Here is a 24,185-nt window from a genome sequence, read left to right on the forward strand (position 1 = left end):
ACCTCTTCTCATTCCTGCGCTTATTCAAGGCATGCGGTAAAAGTAAGCATGCGCTAATTAATTTAAAACCTCTTCTCACCCATGCGCTTATTCAAGGCATGCGGTAAAAGTAAGCATGCACCAATTATTTCAAAACCTCTCCTCACTCCTGCGCTTATTCAAGGCATGCGGTAAAAGTAAGCATGCGCTAATTATTTTAAAACCTCTTCTCACCATTGCGCTTACCAATGGCATGCAGTAAAAAAATTTAGTGTGATGTAAGGATGCCATCATGAAAAGCACATTTAATAAAAATAAACGATATTATGGTTATTATTTCCATGCTATCTGCGTGCCGGCCGGACGAATAAAAATTCGCTGCTTCTTGTACGAGATTGCGAGGCATACCGGTTACACCAGGGGTCACCAAGGCGGTGCCCGCGGGCACCAGGTAGCCTGTAAGGACCAGTTGAGTCGCCCGCTGGCCTGTTCTAAAAATAGCTCAAATAGCAGCACTTACCAGTGAGCTGCCTTTATTTTTTAAATTATATTTATTTACTAGCAAGCTGGTCGCGATTTGCTCGGCATTTTTAATTCTAAGGGAGACAAAACTCAAATAGAATTTAAAAATCCAATAAAATATTTTAAAGACTTGGTCTTCACTGGTTGAAATAAATTCATTTATTTTTTTTACTCTGCTTCTTATAACTTTCAGAAAGACAATTTTAGAGGACGAATACAACATTAAAAATTATTTTAGGATTTTTAAACACAGATACCTTTTTACCTTTCAAATTCCTTCCTCTTTTTTCCTGACAATTTAAATCAATGTTCAAGTAAATTTATTTATTTTATATAAAAAATAATAAATACGTTTTGATTTAATTCTTCATTTTAGCTTCTGTTTTTTCGACGAAGAATATTTGTGCAATATTTCTTCAAACTTATGATTAAAATTAAAAAAAAATATTCCGGCAAATCTAGAAAATCTTTAACATCAAATTTGTTCTGGAAAATGTAGAAGAAATAATGATTTGTCTTTGTTACAAATATAGCTTGGTCCAATTTGTTATATATTATAACAAAGTTCAGATTGGATTTTAACCTATTTAAAACATGTCATCAAAAATATATATTTATTATGAGAAATCATTAAATCATCAGTGTTTCCACAAAGATAAATATCATAATTATTAATAATAACATAGAGTTAAAGGTAAATTGAGCAAATTGGCTATTTCTGGCAATTTATTTACGTGTGTATCAAACTGGTAGCCCTTTGCATTAATCAGTACCCAAAAAGTAGCTCTTGGTTTCAAAAAGGTTGGTGACCCCTGGGTTACACTAAAGGTTGTGATATAAACAACTTGAACACTCTTACTAATATGCGCCACACTGTGAACCCTAACCAAACAAGAATAACAAACACATTTCTGGAGAACATCGGCTCTGTAACACATTATAATCGCAACATAACAATTACCCAGAATGCCATGAATCCATGGGTCTTCCTGACTATATTATACACCCCCGCACCCCCAACCCCGCCAATCTCAACCGACGCATGGAGGGGGGGAGTTTGGGATTTGGTGCTAGCGGGGTGTATAATACAGCCAGTAAGAGTCATGGATGCATGGCATTCTGGGTAATTGTTATGTTGCATTTATAATATGTTACAGAGCCGATGTTCTCCAGAAATGTGTTTGTCATTCTTGTTTGGGTGTGGGTTCACAGAGTGAGGCGCATATTAGTAAGAGTGTAAAAGTTGTTTTATATCACAACCTTCAGTGTGATCTGTATGGCTGTTGAACAAGACCCCTGGTTTACACAAAGCACATGCAAAAAAAAAAAAATCTTCCCTCACTTTGTAAAAGACGACAGGGGAAGCGTCGCTCGTCACAAATTTGACCCGGCGGTAATAGTAAGCATGCGCTAATAATTTTGGGAAGCGGGTTTGACCTGGCAGTAATTCAAGGCAGGCGCATTTTACATGCCCGGCGGCAATTCAAGGAAATACAGTATTTATTATTCAATTTCTTCTTCTTCGCCACATTTTGGCGCGCGCTACTGGAAAAAAATCACGTTTTTTCTCATAAATTCCAGGAATTCCCTTCCACTTTCAACATATTCCACATACCCTGGACATTCAAACTATCACTTTTTCAATTTCCCCCCAAAATTGCAGGAATTCCCAGTTTTCTAAACCCTGTTTTTACCCTTTTTACCCAGGATGTTCCCATAGAAATAAATGGTACATTTTTCCAAGTTGTACAATTCCCACATTTACATTTTACAACTCCAGCAATGACACATTCACATTCACAAAAAAATCATCTATTTATTCTGCTTCTTCTTTAGATTTTGGCGCGCTCTACCGTCCACATTTTTCATCCCATTCAAATCGTTCCAACTTCCCTTGACAAATTCCAAAAATTGCAAATATTTCCCAGAATTCCAGACTTTCCGGGAAATTTTTCCCATTCCAAATGAATTGGCCATTTTTCAAACTTCCACCCTTTTCACATTTTTCAACCGAAACCCTTCCACCTTCAACATATTCCACATACCCCGGACATTCAAACTATATATTTTTTCAATTTCCCAAAAATTCCAGGAATTCCCAGTTTTCTAAATCCTGTTTTTACCCTTTTTTCTGGCGACTACTCCTCCCACATTTTTCAACCCACTTCAACCGTTCCACCGTCAAAACATTCCTCTTAATCAGGACAAAATTGCGAAGTTGTTTTTTTTAACTGACTGGAAAAATTCCCAGTTTTTCTCAAAATTCCAGGAATTCCGTAATACCATTTCTCAATTCGACATGTTACTACGTCAACATTTCTCAACCGATTTGACAAATTCCAACACCACTGTAATCATTCAGAACACTCAAGTTTTTTTTTACCATTTTCATAAAAATTCCAGATTTTCCCGAAATTTCCTAATACCATTTACTACTTCAACATTTCTAAACCGATTTAAACAAATCTAACACCAACCAATTCAGCTTATTTATGACAAACACGCTCATTCCTAATCATTTAAAAAAAAAAAAATCCCTCTTTTCCGAATCGGGGGCTTTCCCTTGACCAATTCCAAAAATTCCAAAGATTTCCCAGAATTCCAGATTTTCCTGGAAATTTTTCCCATTCAAAATGAATTGGCCACTTTTCAAACTTCCACCATTTCCACATTTTTCAACCGAAAACCTTCCCCCTTCAACATATTCCACATACTCCGGACATTCAAACTATAACTTTTTCAATTGCCAAAAAATTCCAGGAATTCCCAGTTTTCGAAACCCCGTTTTCACCCTTTTTTCTGGCGATTACTCCTCCCACATTTTTCAACTCACTTCAACCGTTCCATCGTCAAAACATTCCTCTTAAACAGGACAAAAATGCGAAGTTTTTTTTTTTTAAACTGACTGGAAAAATTCCCAGTTTTTCTCAAAATTCCAGGAATTCCGTAATACCATTTCTCAATTTAACATGTTACTACGTCAACATTTCTCAACCGATTTGACAAATTCCAACTCCATTGTAATCATTCAGACCATTCAAGTTTTTTTTTTTACCATTTTCATAAAAATTCCAGATTTTCCAGAAATTTCCTAATACCATTTACTACTTCAACATTTCTTGACCGATTTAAACAAAACCAACACCAACCAATTCAGCTTATTTATGACATTCACAATCCTTCCTAATCATTTCAAAATAAATAAATAAATCCCGCTTTTCTGAATCACAGGCTTTCCCTTGACAAATTCCAAAAATTCCCACATTTCCCAGAATTCCAGATTTTCCGGGAAATTTTTCCAATTCAAAATGAATTGGCCATTTTTCAAACTTCCACAATTTCCACATTTTTCAACTGAAACCCTTCCTCCTTCAACATATTCCACCTACCCTGGACATTCAAACTATCATTTTTTCATCCATCCATCCATCTTCTCCCGCTTATCCGAGGTCGGGTCGCGGGGGCAGCAGCTTAAGCAGGGAAACCCAGACTTTTCTCTCCCCAGCCACTTCGTCTAGCTCTTCCCAGGGGATTGTTCCCAGGCCAGCCCGGAGACATAGTCTTCCCAACGTGTCCTGGTTCTTCCCCATGGCCTCCTACTGGTTGAACGTGCCCTAAACACCTCCTAAAGGAGGCGTTCGGGTGGCATCCTGACCAGATGCCCGAACCACCTCATCTGGCTCCTCTCCATGTGGAGGAGCAGCGGCTTTACTTTGAGTTCCCCCCGGATGGCAGAGCTTCTCACCCTATCTCTAAGGGAGAGACCCGCTACCTGGCGGAGGAAACTCGAACTCAAACGAAATGTGTCCAACTTACTGGCGGCAATGCGGACCAAGCTCTGACACTGATCCTACAGGGAGCGAACCGCCACAATCAGACAGTCCGATACCCCATACTTTCTGAGCACTCCCAACAGGACTTCCTGGGGTACACGGTCGAATGCCTTCTCCAAGTCCACAAAACACATGTAGACTGGTTGGGCAAACTCCCATGCACCCTCAACGACCCTGCCGAGAGTATAGAGCTGGTCCACAGTTCCACGACCAGGACGAAAACCACACTGTTCCTTCTGAATCCGAGGTTCGACTATCCGGCGTGGGTTCCTCTTCATGTGGAGGAGCAGCGGCTTTACTTTGAGCTCCCCCCGGATGGCAAAGCTTCTCACCCTATCTCTAAGGGAGAGACCCGCTACCTGGCGGAGGAAACTCGAACTCAAACGAAACGTGTCCAACTTACTGCCGGCAATGCAGACCAAGCTCTGACACTGATCCTACAGGGAGCGAACCGCCACAATCAGACAGTCCAATACCCCATACTTTCTGAGCACTCCCTACAGGACTTCCTGGGGTACACGGTCGAATGCCTTCTCCAAGTCCACAAAACACATGTAGACTGGTTGGGCAAACTCCCATGCACCCTCAAGAACCCTGCCGAGAGTATAGAGCTGGTCCACAGTTCCACGACCAGGACGAAAACCACACTGTTCCTCCTGAATCCGAGGTTCGACTATGCGGCGTAGGCTCCTCTTCATGTGGAGGAGCAGCGGCTTGTAGCCGCTGGTCCAAACCCGGACCAGTCGGGTTTGGACTGCATGGTGCCGAGTGTGAAATTTGGTGGAGGAGGAATTATGTTGTGGGGTTGGTTTTTTTTTCGGAATTAGTTCCAGTGAAAGGAACTTTGAATGCTCCAGGATACCAAAACATTTTGGACAATTCTATCGGATGGCACTTCCAAGTTCATATGTCATTAAAGGCAGGTTGCCAAATACGTTTGGCAATCTAGTGTATATAATTAGATACTACAATCATTTGCCGTTTCGCCGATTACAAAATGCACAGGTGTTTCGTTTAGATAGTTCAGCACAGGTGTGTCCAAAATGCGGCCCGTAGCTAATTTTTTAACAGCACTATCGTTAGCATTCTAATATTAACATGCTAGCTTTTTTTTGTGCTAATTTTGAAGCTTTACATTTTAGCGGGGCTTCACGGTGGCAGAGGGGTTAGTGCATCTGCCTCACAATACGAAGTTCCTGCAGTCCTGGGTTCAAATCCAGGCTCGGGATCTTTCTGTGTGGAGTTTGCATGTTCTCCCTGTGACTGCGTGGGTTCCCTCCGGGTACTCCGGCTTCCTCCCACTTCCAAAGACATGCACCTGGGGATAGGTTGATTGGCAACACTAAATTGGCCCTAGTGTGTGAATGTGAGTGTGAAAGTTGTCTGTCTATCTGTGTTGGCCCTGCGATGAGGTGGCGACTTGTCCAGGGTGTACCCCGCCTTCCGCCCGATTGTAGCTGAGATAGGCGCCAGCGCCCCCCGCGACCCCAAAAGGGAATAAGCGGTAGAAAATGGATGGATACATTTTAGCGTCAAATATTTTGTTAATTGACGAGTGATACTCGTTTCTTTTAAGGTAATTTTGTAGGTAAACACCTCAGGTATAATTTTGCGTCAAATATTTTGTTACTTGGCTAGTGATACTTGTTAGCATGCTAACTTTAGTATGCTAGTTTGTTTTATTTTAGCTAATTTTGCAGCGTCAAATATTTCGTTACTTGACGAATGATACCTGTTTTTTTAAGTTAATTTTGTAGGTATAAACCTCAGTCATATTTTGGATCTTGATGCATACTAAATATAGCAAAGTAAAACTTTAAGAGTAATATATTTTGGCACTTCACATATGATACAGTTAACATTTTAGCATTCTAATATTAGCATGCTAGTTTTTTTCCTGATTTTTAAGGTATACACCTCAGCGTCAAATATTTTGTTACTTGACTAATAATACTTGTTAGCATGCTAAAGTTAGTATGCTATTTTGTTTTTTTTAGCTAATTTTGTCGGTATAAACGTTAGTCATATTTTGATAATAGATACATACTAACGATATCATGCTAGAATTTTAGGAGTAATATATTTTGGTACTTGACGCATGTTACAGTTAGTACTTTAGCCTTCTATTATTAGCATGCTATTTTTTTTCTCCAAATTTTTCAGGTACACACCTCAGCATCAAATATTTGGTTATTTGATGAATGATACTTGTTAGCATGCTAGGTTTTTTTTTTTTTAAAGCTAATTTTAATGGTAAACACCGCAGTCACATTTTAGTACTAGATACATACTAACGAGAGCATGCTAGAATTTTAAGAGTAATATATTTTGGTCCAGGGTGTACCCCGCCTTTTGCCTGATTGTAGCTGAGATAGGCAGCAGCACCCCCCGCAACCCCAAAGGGAATACGCGGTAGGAAAATGGATGGATGGATATATTTTGGTATTTCACACGTGTCACAGTTAGTATTTTAGCATTCTAATATTAGCATGCTCGCGTTTTTGCTAATTTTGCAGATATTTGCAAATATTTTGTTACTTGACTAATGATACTTGTTAGCATGCTAACGTTAGTATGCTATTTTTTTTGCCAGCTAATTTTGTAGGTATAAACTTCAGCTATATTTTGGTACTTGATACATACTAACGAGAGCATACTAGAATTTTAAGAGTAATATATTTAGGTACTTGACGCATGTTACAGTTAGCATTTTAGCATTCTAATATTAGCATGGTTGCGTTTTTGCTAATTTTGCAAGTACACATCTCAGTGTCAAATATTTTGTTACTTGACTAGTGATACTTGTTAGCATGCTAACTTTAGTATGCTAGTTTGTTTTTTTTAGCTAAGTTTGCAAGTATTAGCCTCAGCGTCAAATATTTTGTTACTTGACGAATAATACCTGTTAGCATGCTAGGTTATTTTTTTTTAAGCTAATTTTGTAGGTCAACACCTCAATCATATTTTGGTACTTGATACATACTAACAATAGCATGCTAAAATTTTAAGCGTAATATATTTTAGTACTTGACACATGTTGCAGTTAGCATTTTAATATTAGCATGCTCGTTTTTTTTGCTAATTTTGCAGGTATACAACTCAGCGTCAAATATTTTGTTACTTGACGAATGATACCTTTTTTTAAAGCCAATTTTTTAGGTAAACACCTTAGTCATATTTTGGTACTTGATACATGCTAATGATAGCATGCTAGCATTTTAAGTGTAATATAATTATTATAATGATTAATGTACTTATTATTACAATTATTATTATAAAAATTATACATAAAAGCCATTATCGGACATCTTTATATTTGAACACGTTTGCATTTGCTCGGGTTGTACCTTGATGGTTTGCCTTCAAATCGGTACGACTTTTCGCTCCAGTCATCGAGGTCCGGGGACTGGACTTGGCCCAGCACTGTCATCGGGAGGACACCTGGTTGGAAAAAATAAATAAAAATTACATTCAAAAAAGCAGTTAATTTTGTTGACAAAATATAAGAGATGTTTGCTTTGAGTGTAATGTTGGAAATTATCGGTGTCAGCTTTAAAAAGTAAAATTAATGACTTTTTAAAACGCCTTGTCTGACGGATGAAAAACTGGCAATTTGCGAGGTTATGCGAGGAGGAACCAGGACGTCTCCCTTTAATACGAGCAATTTGATCTCCCACCTCTTCAAGAATCATAAGGAGATACACGATTAATACAAGCGGAAGATGGATGAAAAGCAAATGGCGAAAAAAAGTAGTACCACACAGTTGTCGTTTAAAGACTCCGCCGAGAAAAAACCCAAAATACAACGCACGCAGTATGGCAAAAGCTACGGTGGAGTTTGGTGGGGCTAGTCTGCCCTGCATGGCGCACACTTTAGAGCTTGCAGTGAACGGAGGTGCCTCGTCTCAACGCGGCATTTAAGAAGCTCTGGCTGACTGGTAGACTACTTCAAGCAGTCACCACTAGTTTGCAGAACATTTGTGTTACTCATACAAATACGTTAGAGCAGGGCAGATTGAGCCCAGTTTATAATTTCCTGTTTTACAGTATACCAGGCAGCCTTGCGCTAAAGGAGGACTATGTTACTGTGTACTTTATTACTCTAGTGTACTCTGGCCTGAAGCTGTGTGCCTTCATTGTTTTTGTAGCTGTTGTTTTGAGGCATGTCTAAAAAATAATAACAAACTTTGTGAAAGTCAAAGTACAAATGTATACGAAAACGGATCCAAACTAGACCATTAATCGGTAGTGCGCGCTATAATCCGTCCATCCATCCATTTTCTACCACTTATTCCCTTTGGGATCAAGGGGGGCGTTGGTGCCTATCTCAGCTACAATCGGGCGGAAGGCGGGGGTTACACCCTGGACAAGTCACCACCTCATCGCAGGGCCAACCCTATAGTCTGGTGCACCTTATATATGAAAACGGATTAAAAATAGACCATTCATCGGTAGTGCGCCTTATAATCCGGGGCGCCTTATATATGAAAACGGATCCCAAATAGACCATTCACCGGCAGTGCGCCTTATAATCCAGTGCGCTTTATGTATGAAAACGGATCCAAAAATAGACCATTCATCAGTAGTGCGCCCTATAATCCAGTGCGCCTCACTGTATATATGAAAACGAATCCAAACTAGACCATTCATCGGTAGTGCGCTTTATAATCCGGTGCGCTTTATGTATGAAAACAGATCCAAAAATAGACCATTCATCAGTAGTGCGCCCTATAATCCAGTGCGCTTTACTGTATATATGAAAACGAATCCAAACTAGACCATTCATCGGCAGTGCGCTTTATAATCCGGTGCGCTTTATGTATGAAAACAGATCCAAAAATAGACCATTCATCAGTAGTGCGCCCTATAATCCAGTGCGCTTTACTGTATACATGAAAACGGATCCAAACTAGACCATTCATCGGTAATGCGCTTTATAATCTGGTGCGCCTTATGTATGAAAACAGATCCAAAATAGACCATTCATCGGTAGTGTGTCCTGTAATCCGTCCATTAATCCATTTTCTACCGCTTATTCCCTTTGGGATCGGGCGGTAGGCGGCGTACACCCTGGACAAGTCGCTACCTCATCGCAGGGCCAACCCTATAATCCGGTGCGCCTTATATATGAAAACGGATCCAAACTAGACCATTCATCGGTGGTGCGCCTTATATATGAAAACGGATCCAAACTAGCCCATTCATTGGTATTGCGCCCTATAATCTGGTGCGCCTTTTATATGAAAACGGATCCAAAATAGACCATTTATCGGGAATGCGCCTTATTATCTGGTGCGCCTTATATATGAAAACATATCCAAACTAGACCATTCATCGGTGGTGCGCCTTACATATGAAAACGGATCCAAACAAGACCATTCATCGGTAGTGCGCCTTATAACCCGGTGCGCATTATATATGAAAACGGATCCAAAATAGACCATTTATTGGTAGTGCGCCCTATAAACCGGTGCGCCTTATATACGAAAACGGATCCAAAATAGACCATTCATCGGTAACGCGCCTTATCTTCCGGTGCGCTTTATACATGAAAACGGATCCAAACTAGACCATTCATCGGTGGTGCGCCTTGAATATGAAAACGGATCCAAACTAGACCATTCATCGGTAGTGCGCTTTATAACCCGGTGCGAAATTATATATGAAAACGGATCCAAAATAGACCATTTATTGGTAGTGCGCCCTATAATCCGGTGCGCCTTATATATGAAAACGAATCCAAAATAGACCATTCATCGGTAGTGCGCCCTATAATCCGTCCATCCATCCATTTTCAACCACTTATTCCCTTTGGGATCGCGGGGGGCGCTGGTGCCTATCTCAGCTACAATTGGGCGGAAAGCGGGGTTACACCCTGGACAAGTCGCCACCTCATCACAGGGCCAACCCTATAATCCGGTGCGCTTTATACATGAAAACGGATTCAAAAATAGACCGTTCAGCAGTAATGCTCCCTATAATCCAGTGCGCCTTACTGTATATGTGAAAACGAATCCAAACTAGACCATTCATCGGTAGTCCGCTTTATAATCCGGTGCGCTTTATGTATGAAAACAGATCCAAAAATAGACCATTCATCAGTAGTGCGCCCTATAATCCAGTGCGCTTTACTGTATACATGAAAACGGATCCAAACTAGACCATTCATCGGTAGTGCGCTTTATAATCCGGTGCGCCTTATGTATGAAAACAGATCCAAAATAGACCATTCATCGGTAGTGTGTCCTGTAATCCGTCCATTAATCCATTTTCTACCGCTTATTCCCTTTGGGATCGGGCGGTAGGCGGCGTACACCCTGGACAAGTCGCTACCTCATCGCAGGGCCAACCCTATAATCCGGTGCGCCTTATATATGAAAACGGATCCAAACTAGACCATTCATCGGTGGTGCGCATTATATATGAAAACGGATCCAAACTAGACCATTTATCGGGAATGCGCCTTATTATCCGGTGCGCCATATATATGAAAACAGATCCAAACTAGACCATTCATCGGTGGTGCGCCTTACATATGAAAACGGATCCAAACAAGACCATTCATCGGTAGTGCGCCTTATAACCCGGTGCGCATTATATATGAAAACGGATCCAAAATAGACCATTTATTGGTAGTGCGCCCTATAAACCGGTGCGCCTTATATACGAAAACGGATCCAAAATAGACCATTCATCGGTAACGCGCCTTATCTTCCGGTGCGCTTTATACATGAAAACAGATCCAAACTAGACTATTCATCGGTAGTGCGCCTTATAACCCGGTGCGCATTATATATGAAAACGGATCCAAAATAGACCATTTATTGGTAGTGCGCCCTATAATCCGGTGCGCCTTACATATGAAAACGAATCCAAAATAGACCATTCATCGGTATTGCGCCCTATAATCCGTCCATCCATCCATTTTCAACCGCTTATTCCCTTTGGGATTGCGGGGGGCGCTGGTGCCTATCTCAGCTACAATTGGGCGGAAGGCGGGGTTACACCCTGGACAAGTCGCCACCTCATCACAGGGCCAACCCTATAATCCGGTGCGCTTTATATATTAAAACGGATCCAAAATAGACTATTCATCGGTAGTGCGCCCTATAATCCGTCCATCCATCCATTTTTTACAGTTTATTCCCTTTGGGGTCGCGGGGGGGCGCTGGTGGCTATCTCAGCTACAATCGGGCGGAAGGCGGGGTTACACCCTGGACAAGTCGCCACCTCATCCCAGGGCCAACCCTATAATCCGGTGCGCTTTATATATGAAAACGGATCCAAAATAGACTATTCATCGGTAGTGCGCCCTATAATCCGTCCATCCATCCATTTTCTACTGCTTATTCCCTTTGGGATCGAGGGGGGCGCGGGTGCCTATCTCAGCTAGAATCGGGCGGAAGGCGGGATTACACCCTGGACAAATCGCCACCTCATCGCAGGGCCAACCCTATATTTCCGGTGCACCTTATATATGAAAACGGATCCAAAATAGACCGTTCTTCGGTAATGCGCCCTATAATCTGGTGCGCCTCATATATGAAAACGGATCCAAACTAAACCATTCATTGGTGGTGCGCCTTATATATGAAAACGGATCCAAAATAGACCGTTCATCGGTAATGCACCTTATAATCTGGTGCCCCTTATATATAAAAACAGATCCAAAATAGACCATTCATTGGTAGTGCGCCATATAATCCAGTGCGCCTTATATATGAAAGCGGATCCAAACTAGACCATTCATCGGTGGTGCGCCTTACATATGAAAACGGATCCAAACAAAACCATTCATCGGTAGTGCGCCTTATAATCCGGGGCACATTGTATATGAAAACGGATCCAAAATAGACCATTCATTGGTAGTGCGCCCTATAATCCCGTGCGCCTTATATATGAAAACGGATCCAAAATAGACCATTTATCGTTAATGTGCCTTATCATCCGGTGCACCTTATATCTGAAAAGGATTCAAAATAGACCATTTATCCGTAGTGCGCCTTATCATCTTTAAAAACTGCTGGCAAAACAGACACTGGAAAACAGAAGTGCGGCAAAAAGTATCATTCGGGTTAGAAGAGTAAAAGCGTGCAATAGAGGACAACCCGGCAGGAAGTCGTGCACAAATTGGAGCTGATCACAGCCGTTCTTTTTTTCTCTCTCCTCGGCTGCATTCTAAAAACATCTCCTCTGTCTTAATTGTTTCCTCTGAGACGCTCCGTTGTTGTGCGTTTCAGCGAGGTTAATGTACGTTTATGTGGAAAAGTCCAAAGACGGCGTGGTGTATGAATATATAAAAGAAATCCTTCGTCCTCGCAGTAAAGTTCCAGCGGCTGACAGCTGGTCTGAAAATACTAAATAAGTCATGTGGACCGCAGCGCGACAGCGGAAGCACTCAAGTGTGACAAAAACGTCTTATGAGCTCAGAGGTGGTGGTGGTGGCGAGGGGCGGACACACACATGTGAAGGTTAGGATGAGCGGATTCATTGAAAGTCAAGACATTGAAAGTTGTACATCCGCCGATCCTAAGGACAAAGAACCTGCAATGAACTCTCAAACGTTGACGGTACGCACCTTCGTGGCTGTAAACGATGAAGTTGGTGTGTCCCGGCGAGTGCGGGTGATCGTTCCTGTCGCCGATGATTACCGTCAGCGTACCGGTCGAGCTCATGGCAGGCGAGCCGCTGTCGATCATAAGAATGGGGAGGCGGTACTCCTTCTGGCGCTCGCGGTCGAAGGTGCGCAGGGCTGTGACGGCCGCGCTGCCGTTCCGGAAGTCGGTCAGGTTGAAGCTGGTGGCGTCCGAGGTGAGCATGAGGAGCCGTATGGAGAAGGGTCCGCCGTTGGAGGAGGTGTCGCGGTCGGTGGCGTAGAGGAGAAGGGAGGTGTCGTTCATGCGCACCGCCTGGGGGGCCGCCGTGTTCTCCCAGACGACTGGCCGGTAAGGGGCCTCAAACTCTGGGCCGTTGTCATTGATGTCCAGCACTGTTACCATGACGATGGCAGTGCCGGTCAGAGTTGGGCTGCCGGTGTCCATGGCCAGGACCACGATCCTGTGCTGCGAGATCCTCTCCCTGTCCAAAGGATGAGCTACCACCACCCAACCCGACTGGTCCACCAGGAACTGACTGTAGGGGTCCGACTCGCTGGCAATGCTGTAAGAAAAGCGTCCGTTTTGTTCCGAGTCCAGATCCGTCGCCGATACCTGAGCAATAATCGTCCCTACAGGAACGTCCTCGGACATGGCCGGCGACTCGTAGAACTGGGGGAAAAAGACCGGGGCGTGGTCGTTGGCGTCTTGGACCTGAACGAGGCAGTTGGCCAGGCTGAAGAAGTCGGCGTCTTCAGCCTTCAGAGTCAGGTTGAAAGTCCTCTCCTGAGGCTTCTCGAAGTCCACCGTCTTCTTCAGCTTGATCACGCCGCGACGATTCGCCTTGTCCGTCTCCATGAAGAACTTTCTGTCTTCATCACCCCCGACGATGCTGAAGGTTACCACGGCGTTTTCGTCCCGGTCTCCGTCTGTGGCGGACACGACAAGCACCTCGCTGTTGACTTCCAGGTCCTCGGCGACCTGACCAACAAAGCAGGTGTTTTGTTATTACCATGACGACCAACGATGCCTGTTCGAGACAGACAGACTCACCTGAGTGGTGTAGACCCTTTGGGAGAAAATGGGTGGGTGGTCATTGACGTCCGAAACCAAGATAGTTGCAGTCCCCGTCCCTGCCAACCCGCCTCCATCTTTGGCCTCCACCACCACCAGGTAGCGTTCCTCCACCTCGCGGTCCAGGGAGCGTAGAACCGTGTAGATGGTCCCTGTTTTGGCGTTGATGGAGAACAGGTTGAGGTTGATCTCGTTGCGAACATTCTTGATGATGCTGTAGGTCAGCATCGCGTTCTTTCCCTCGTTGTGGTCGTCCAGGTCCATGGCTCTCATCTCCATGACGGAGGTGTCGGCAGGGGAATTCTCTGCCACCTGGCCGACAAAACAGCCATCGACTTCCAGCGCCGGGCACGGGAAGAACGGCGCGTTGTCGTTGACATCACGGACCTCCAGCAGAACGTCAGCGAATCCTGTGAGCCCGGTTCCTCCCTCGTCTGTTGCCAGTACGAGGAATCTCCAGGCTGGACGTTCTTCCCGATCTAAGCGGCGCTGGGCGTAAATTCTCCCGGTGCGTTCGTCGATGGTAAACTCGCCTCCGGCACCTTGTCCGTGGAGGGAGTAGCGGAGGGCGGTCTGATCCGCGTCTTGGTCCGGATCGGTGGCTGAAACCTGTCAAGACAGGGAACACATCATGACTCCAGTCCTCCTTGACCTTCACTCATGCTTTTTAAAGATACTCTTCAATCTATTCAAGATACTCTTCCATATATTCAAGATACTCTTCGATATTTTCGAGATACTCTTCGATATATTCAAGATACTCTTTAATATATTCGAGATACTCTTCGATATATTCAAGATACTCTTCCATAAATTCAAGATACTCTTCGATATATTGAAGATACTCCTTGATATATTCAAGATACTCTTCAATATATTCAAAATTCTCTTCAAAACCTGCTGAGGGTTTAACATATCTACTATACCATAACTGATCAACATTTTTGTCCTATGATCTCGGTCCGATTTCGAATCCTGATCCGGCAAATTGACAATATATTAGAGAACCAAAAACGTTTTACGGCAAGGTTGGGTCCATCTCTGAGCTGCTGACCCGTCTCCGCTCGGGATGGTCTCCTGCTGGCCCCACTATGGACTGGACTCTCACTACTATGTTAGCTCCACTATGGACTGGACTCTCACTATTATGTTAGATCCACTATGGACTGGACTCTCACTATTATGTTAGATCCACTATGGACTGGACTCTCACTATTATGTTAGCTCCACTATGGACTGGACTCTCACTATTATGTTAGATCCACTATGGACTGGACTCTCACTATTATGTTAGATGCACTATGGACTGGACTCTCACTATTTTGTTAGATCCACTATGGACTGGACTCTCACTATCATGTTAGAGCCACTATGGACTGGACTCTCACACTATTATGCTAGATCCACTATGGACTGGACTCTCACTATTATGTTAGATCCACTATGGACTGGACTCTCACTATTATGCTACATCCACTATGGACTGGACTCTCTCAATATTATGTTAGATCCACCATGGACTGGACTCTCACACTATTACGCTAGATCCACTATGGACTGGACTCTCACTATTATGTTAGCTCCACTATGGACTGGACTCTCGCTATTATGTTAGAGCCACTATGGACTGGACTCACACAATATTATGTTAGATCCACTATGGACTGGACTCTCACACTATCATGTTAGATCCACTATGGACTGGACTCTCACAATATTATTTTAGATCTACTATGGTCTGGACTTTCACAATATTATGTTAGCTCCACTATGGACTGGACTCTCACACTATTATGTTAGCTCCACTCTGGACTGGACTCTCACTTTTATGTTAGATCAACTATGGACTGGACTCTCACTATTATGTTAGATCCACTATGGACTGGACTCTCACACTATAATGCTAGATCCGCTATGGACTGGACTCTCACTATTAAGTTAGAGCCACATCTGCAGTCCTCTCCAAGGTTTCTCATAGTCATTCTCATTGACATCCCACTGGGTTGTGAGTTTTTCCTCGCCCTTATGTGGGCTCTGAACCGAGGATGTCATTGTGGCTTGCACAGCCCTTTGAGACACTCGTAATTTAGGGCTATATAGATAAACATTGATTGATTTTTAAGTGTTGAGGGGGTGCATAAAATATTTTCTTCTTCTTCTGGAATTGGGTAACAGAAAATAATAGAGAAGCCCAAGTCCTCTAGCCTTATTTATGCTGCGTGGACTTCTTTGTATATTTTACTGCCTCCCTTATCTGTTATGAAGTAATGCAAGTCTCTGAGTACCTGGCAAGGCCATTCTACAAGTCCAATGTGGTATTAAAATCATGTTACATTGATACTGTGACCAAACGTCTCAAGGGGAGCCCCCCCCCTTCTCTTATCACCGTGCTTTTCATTAAGTAGAAATGTTGGAGCCGAGCAGATAACGCACACCGCGGCGAGCTGTGCTCAACCCGCCGCCCGTTTGCATCCTTTTATCTCCCAGAGCGGCGCCCCGACTGTCACCGCATCCCAACCATGCAATTAAAAGTTAATGGCCGCTCACGAAAGAGAGTTAAAATGAAACTGTGAGCGTTCCGTCTCCTTTCCCGGAGTTGTTTACTCCAACCTTTGATGCCCCCCTTCTTACCCCTCCTGTACGTTGCCTGGCGACAGGTAGACGACAGGTGAAGTCACAACTACAGTATTTCCTTTAATAGCCGCCGGGGCGCTAATTCATTTAAAACTTCTTCTCACTCCTGCGCTTATTCAAGGCATGCGGTTAAAGAAATCATGCGCTAATCGTTTTAAAATCGCTTCTCACCCGTGCGCTTATTCAAGGCACGCGGTTAAAGTAAACAGGCGCTAATAGTTGAAAAACCTCTTCTCACCCCTGCGCTTATCCAAGGCATGCGGGTAAAGTAAGCAGGCGCTAACAGCCCCAAAACCACCTTCTCACCCCTGCGCTTATTCAAGGCATGCGGTTAAAATAAGCAGGCGCTAATAGTTCTAAAACCCCTTCCCACCCCTGCGCATATTCAAGGCATGCGGTTAAAGTAAGCAGGCCCTATTAGTTTAACCCCCCCCCTCACCCCTGCGCTTATTCAAGGCACGCGGTTAAAGTAAACAGGCGCTAATAGTTTTAAAACCTCTCCTCACCCCATGCGCTTATTCAAGGCATGCGGTTAAAGTAAGCAGGCGCTAATAGTTTCAAAACCTCTTCCCACCCCTGCGCATATTCAAGGCATGCGGTTAAAGTAAACAGGCGCTAATAGCCCCAACCCCCCCCCACCCCTGCGCTTATTCAAGGCATGCGGTTAAAGTAAGCAGGCGCTAATATTTCTAAAACCTCTTCCCACCCCTGCGCATATTCAAGGCATGCGGTTAAAGTAAGCAGGCGCTAATAGCTTCCAAACCTCTCCTCACCCCTGCGCTTATTCAAGGCATGCGGGTAAAGCAAGCAGGCGCTAACCGTTTCAAAACCCCTTCTCACCCCTGCGCTTATTCAAGGCATCCGGTTAAAGTAAGCAGGCCCTAATAGTCTCACCCCCCTCACCCCTGCGCTTATTCAAGGCATGCGGTTAAAGTAAGCAGGCGCTAATAGCGACAAAACCTCCTCTCACCCCTGCACTTATTCAAGGCATGTGGTTAAAGTAAGCAGGCGCTAATAGTTCCAAAACCTCTTCCCACCCCTGCGCATATTCAAGGCATGCGGTTAAAGTAAGCAGGCGCTAATCGTTTCAAAACCCCTTCTCACCCCTGCGCTTATTCAAGGCACCCGGTTAAAGTAAGCAGGCCCTAATAGTCTCACCCCCCCCCACCCATGCGCTTATTCAAGGCATGCGGTTAAAGTAAGCAGGCGCTAATAGCGCCAAAACCTCTTCTCACTCCTGCGCTTATTCAAGGCATGCGGTTAAAGCAAGCAGGCGCTAATAGCCCCAAAACCTCTTCCCACCCCTGCGCTTATTCAAGGCACGCGGTTAAAGTAAGCAGGCGCCAATAGCTCCAAAACCTCTTCTCACCCCCGCGCTTATTCAAGGCATGCGGTTAAAGTAAGCAGGTGCTAGTAGGTTTAAAACCGCTTCTCGCCCGTGCGCTTATTCAAGGCACGCGGTTAAAGCAAGCAGGCGCTAATAGTTGAAAAACCTCTTCTCACCCCTGCGCTTATTCAAGGCATGCGGGTAAAGTAAGCAGGCGCTAATAGTTTTAAAACCTCTTCTCACCCCTGCGCTTACCAATGGCATGCAGTAAAAAATTGAGTGTGCAAAAAATTTTTTTTTATCAAAATTATTCTGCGGCCGCGGCCCGGTGGCTTGGGACCACTGCTCTACAACGTGTCGATCGCGCCCACCTTTACACCATGCTATCTGCGTGCGTGCCCATGCATTTCGCTGCTTCTCATACGAGATTGCAATGCATACTTGGTCAACAGCCATACAGATCACACTGATGGTTGTGATATAAAACAACTTTAACACTCTTACTAATATGCACCACACTCTGTGAACCCACACCAAACAAGAATAACAAACACATTTCGGGAGAACATCGGCTCTGTAACACATTATAAAAGCAACATAATAATTACCCAGAATGCCATGCATCCATGACTCTTGGCTATATTATACACGCACCCCCAACCCGCCCACCTCAACCGACGGATGGAGGGGGGCGGGGGGGTTTTGGTGCTAGCAGGGTGTATAATATAGCTGAGAGTCATGGATGCATGGCATTCTGGGTAATTCTTATGTTGCGTTTATAATGTGTTACAGAGCCGATGTTCTCCCGAAATGTGTTTGTTATTCTTGTTTGGTGTGGGTTCACAGAGTGTGGTGCATATTAGTAAGAGTGTTAAAGTTGTTTTATATCACAACCATCAGTGTGATCTGTATGGCCGTGGAACAAGACCCCTGGTTTACACACAGTAAAAGCTAAATAAAACTCCTCCACCATATTGAAAATGACGACAGGGGAAGCGTCACTCGTGACGTCACGAATTTGACCCGGCGGTTGAAGTAAGCATGCGCTAATAAATTTGGGGAGCGAGTTTGACCCGGCAGTAGTTGAAGGCAGGCGCATATTACATGGAAATACGGTATTCATTTTAAGTTGGATTCTCCAATCCTTTAGGTTGTGTGAGGGGCCGGCTGCCGGGTGTTTAGCGAAGGAACGGGCGCACATCAAATCAATTCCAGCAGGCGAGCGGCGGACTGGGCGACACGTGGGATTACGCCGCCGCCCTCCGCGCCGCACTTCCATCTTTATAATCTGATTTAGCGCGGCGGCACATTCACATTAGCGCCCGTTGCGGCAGGGAGGTGTGACGGAAGGCGGGAGAACGCCTCAGGAGAAAGGAGGTCGGTCGACTTTGGGAGGGAACTTTTCCAGTGGAAGCCGCTGCTCCACAGGATGCTGTGTCGAAGCGGATTGAGTCGCACGTGTTGCCGTGGCGACACCTGATCCTAGCATGCAGGTTGTTTGATTCATTATTAGTCTACTAGAGATGCGCGGATTGGCAATTATATCATCCGCAACCGCATCACTAAAGTCGTCATCCACCCGAACCAACATTTTATCAGAACCGCAACCGCCCGCCCGTTGTTATATATCCGGAGTCGGCGACCTTTACCACTAAATGAACTAGTTTGACCGTGTCTCAAAGTAAAGTATGCAATGGGAGCCGCTAATGTTCTCGCAAATATCCGATGGTGCTCATTCAGATAACGGGAATAAGGGCGTGCTGTGAAGCCATTGCCTTTGACACTTTCAACAACATGTACGAACCGTTTGCCAGTCCAGCAACATGCTGTATGCAGTCTCCGCAAACACACGTACAAGATTGAAGGGCATACTGGGTGATATAGAGTACACTAATGGTTGTGATATAAACAATTTTAACACTCTTACTAATATGCACCACACTGTGAAGCCACACCAAACAAGAATGACAAACACATTTCGGGAGAACATCCTCACAGTAAAACAACATAAACGCAACACAACAAATACCCAGAACCCTTTGCATCCATGACACATCCTGAATATACTTTGCTGCTAGTGGGGTGTATAATATAGTCAGGATGTGTCATGGATGCAAAGGATTCTGGGTATTTGTTGTGTTGCGTTTATGTTGTGTTACTGTGAGGATGTTCTCCCGAAATGTGTTTGTCATTCTTGTTTGGTGTGGCTTTGCAGCGTGGCGCATATTAGTAAGAGTGTTAAAATTGTTTATATCACAACCATTAGTGTACTCTGTGTCACCCAGTATGTCTTGCAGTCGTGTGCGTGTTACAGTGGAGGCCACACATGACATATTGCTGGACTTGCAACTAAATTGTACATGTTGTAGAAGGCGTCAAAGGCAAAGGCTTCATAGCACGCCCTTACACTGGGTGACTGCCGGCAGACGTTCTTGAGAATGTTTACGTAAAATAATGTCTTCTTCGCTTTGTGACACGGGTCCAAAATGGCTCTTAGAACAGTAAAAGTTACCGATCTCTGAACCATGTATATCATATATTTCCAAATGGTTCAACCGCCACCCGCCCGAATCTATTTAAAATCAATTTTTTCGTCATGTCACCCGCCCGACCCGCGGTTTATCCGCGGGCTCCGCAGATGAGACCGCAAACCGCGCATCTCTATAGTCTACATATTGTTCACATAGTGTTCTAACACCGCAGAGGCCACCACAGTATACGTTTATTTTAATTTTTATTCATAGCTGTATGTAGAAGTGGCTAGTTGTATCCACTGCTTTGATATCTTTAATGTCCTTTGTCTTCTTTGATGTTTCCCTCTAACACACATGTGAGAGGGATGTGTACTATGGCTATGAGTTGTTGTTGTTTTTTCCCCCTTGGCCTCAGTCTGGACCCCCTCTCCAGGGCCCAGGCTTGACCGTTTTTTAAAATTTTATTTTAATCTTCAATTTTTTTCTCCCATCCCCCCCCCCACTTGTTTACCTGTGTCTCACCTTTTTTGTAAGGGGCCCCGGAAGCCGGCAGACCCGTCAGCGATCCTGTTCTGTCTCTCTGTAATGTTTGTCTGATCTTGAATGGGATTGTGCTAAAAATTTTAAATTTTATATACTGAAGGAATAAATAAAGTACTATCTAATCTAATCTAATCTGATCTAATCTAATCTAATCTAAGATAATCTAATCTAATCTAAGGGTGGGCAATTTCCTGGTCCTGACATTTCCAGCAGTTTCATCAGAAATCCGACCAGGTTAAAAAAGTGTTGAGTGGAACAATAGGTCATTAATAAGGGGGGGCATGGCGTGGTGGGTAGAGCGGCTGTGCCAGAAACCTGAGGGTTGCAGGTTCGCTTCCCACCTATTGACATCCAAATCGCTGCCGTCGTGTCCTTGGGCAGGGCACTTCACCCTTGCCCCTGGTGCCACTCACACTGGTGAATGAATGATGAATGAATGATAGGTGGTGGTCGGAGGGGCCATAGGCAAACTGTCAGTCTACCCTAGGGCAGCTGTGGCTACAGATGTAGCTTACCACCACCAGGTGTGAATGAATGATGGGTTTCCACTTCTATGTGAGCGCTTTGAGTCTCTAACAATAGAAAAGCGCGATATAAATCTAATCCATTATTATATTATCATTATGTGATTGCGAGGAGACGTGGCCTGCAGACCTGCAGCGAGGCGGGGCGCGCCGGGGCCGGCTCCGAGGTCGGTGACAGGCGCGTGGATGGCCCATCCGTGTGGTAAGCTGAATTTTCCTTGCTCTTTTCTGTATTGATTTTGCACATCATATTTACTCTCACTCTCGTCCACAGTTCGGAGTGCAGCTGGCGCTGGGCAATCCAAGACACCTGAGGTTGATCAGAGTGCCTATATAACCTGGGTGCTGACGGCCTGTAAGCGCCGGAACTTTGTGGTTACTGCTGTAGCTTTGTGCGTGTCTCCTACTCTCGTTCCACTTGCTTGTTTGGCTCGTGCATCTCACAGGTTTGCCTGTTTACCTAGCTTTGACTAGCGCTTTTAGTTTACATTTTGTTTTTCTGTTTCACTTCTTAGGCTGCTGCCCCCGCGTCCCGACCTCGGATGTTTCACTTCTTTCTCAAAGTATTTTTCCTAGCCTCGTCTAGCGTTTTTATTTTTGTACTTTGCTCCTTTGTTTTACATTATCTCTGTTAGTATTATACCTGGTCTTGTTTAGCGCTTTTGGTTTAGTTTTGGCATTTATCTTAGTAGTTTTTTCATGGCGCGTTTTCAGCTACATCCACCTTCCGCCCAAAATAAAGGGAGAACTTTTGTCTACAACCTATACATCTCTGCATCCTTGGGTTCCATCCAATCCGATCCTAACAATTCGGGCGCGTTTATGCTATGTTTTAGGCTACTCAGTGGCCACGTGGGGAGAGTGTCCGCCCTGAGATTGGTAGGTCATGAGTTCAAATCCCGGCTGAGTCATACCAAAGACTATAACAATTACCTCCCTGCTTGGCACTCAGCTTAAAGGGTTGGAATTGGGGGTTGAATCACAAAAAAATGATTCCCGGGCGCGGCACCGCTGCTGCTCACTGATCCCCTCACCTCACAGGGAGTGATCAAGGGTGATGGTCAAATGCAGAGAATAATTTCGCCACACCTAGTGTGTGTGTGACAATCATTGGTACTTTAACTTTATCTGTTCACCAGCCGGGAAGGAAGTGGTTTGGAGAAGTTGGAGTCGATGGTCGAGAGAGAGGGGATGGCTGAAAAGCAACCCGAGGAACGAGACCGTCACGAGAGGCGATTGCTGAAAAGCAGAATGAGAAGTTAACTGAAAAACAAACCTAATCGCAAAACCGTCGAGCCTGTCATGTCTCTTCTAGGTGGTCCGAAGAACCAGAAGGTGCAAGACCTCCACAGTGATCCATCTGCAAGAACGCAAGCTCTACCTAACTAGTTTCTTTGTAGCCGCTTTGACTGAAAGCATGAGGAACAGCAGCGCTGTTGTCCCGCGTGGGGTTTGTCCTTTTTTTTTTTTCTTCTTTGTCATGAAAAAGGGACGTTTTTGTCATGAAAAAGGGAGGTTTTTGTGGTTGGTGCACTATTTGTAAGTATATATTGTGTTTTTTATGTTGATTTGATAAATTTTTTTTTAAAAATTCTTATTAGTTTTTTTTCTATAAAAAATTCTTCTGCGGCCCGGTACCAATCGGGCCGCGGCCCGGTGGTTGGGGACCACTGGTCTACGTGATTGCAATGCATACTTAGTCAACAGCCATACCTTTTACACTGACGGTTGTGATATAAACAACTTTAAAATTCTTACTAATATGCGCCAAACTCTGTGAACCACCAAATACATTTCTGGAGAACATCGACTCTGTAACACATTATAAACGCAAGATAAGAATTACCCATAATGCCACCTTGCAGTGCTCTGTGAAGTGATCCTAACGGCCGGAGCAGAGCCAGTCGGCCAGAGCCTGTTGTGCTGTGCGCATGCGTCGTCGTGCATGCTTTTCAAAACACTAGATTTTCAGAGTAAAGTTTATGTAATATTTTTAGGTTTATGTACGTACAACTATTAAACATTTAAATAGTATGAGGAAACATAAGTGAAACTTACTCTTCCCCCATAATTCATGTTTTACGTTATTAATATGTTTAATTTTACTTAAGAAACTGTAGTTCTTACTGAATGTTAAAAATATTAGGTATAAATTATGACAGTTACTCTAATAGAGTTTACAGCTCCAAAAAGTCACTTTTTTCAGTGTACAGTTGGTCGCTACATCTATAAGGGAAAGTTAAAACTCTACTATGCAAAGCCAAAGCCATTTATCAACAACACCCAGAAACGCTGCTGGCTTTTCTGGGCCTGAGCTCATCTAAGATGGACTGATGCAAAGTGGAAAAGTGTTCTGTGGTCTGACGAGTCCACAATTCAAATTGTTTTTGGAAACTGTGGACGTCGTGTCCTCCAGAACAAAGAGGTAAAGAACCATCCGGATTGTTATAGGCGCACAGTTCAAAAGCCAGCATCTGTGATGGTTAGGGGGTGTATTAGTGCCCAAGGCATGGGTAACTTACACATCTGTGAAGGCACCATTATTGCTGAAAGGTACATACAGGTTTTGGAGCAACATATGCAATGTTTTCATGGACGCCCCTGCTTATTTCAGCAAGACAATGCCAAGCCACGTGTTAAAACAGCATGGCTTCGTAGTAAAAGAGTGCGGGTACTAAACT

At 44.1% G+C, this 24,185-nt stretch overlaps 1 protein-coding gene across 1 annotated transcript in view; it reads right to left on the minus strand.

Annotated features, from left to right (window-relative positions):
• The window catches only part of si:dkey-22o22.2 (neural-cadherin), a 294,515-nt gene that overhangs the window by 41,920 nt on the left and 228,410 nt on the right, over positions 1-24,185 (minus strand). Inside the window, exons 18-20 of the mRNA XM_061915447.1 lie at positions 13,982-14,611; positions 12,913-13,909; positions 7,682-7,775 (exon numbers count right to left, since the gene is read on the minus strand). Coding sequence (XP_061771431.1) covers positions 7,682-7,775; positions 12,913-13,909; positions 13,982-14,611 — 1,721 coding nt within the window. The remainder of the gene's footprint in view (positions 1-7,681; positions 7,776-12,912; positions 13,910-13,981; positions 14,612-24,185) is intronic.

Source organism: Nerophis ophidion, linkage group LG11, assembly GCF_033978795.1.
Source record: "Nerophis ophidion isolate RoL-2023_Sa linkage group LG11, RoL_Noph_v1.0, whole genome shotgun sequence".
Taxonomy (NCBI): domain Eukaryota; kingdom Metazoa; phylum Chordata; class Actinopteri; order Syngnathiformes; family Syngnathidae; genus Nerophis; species Nerophis ophidion.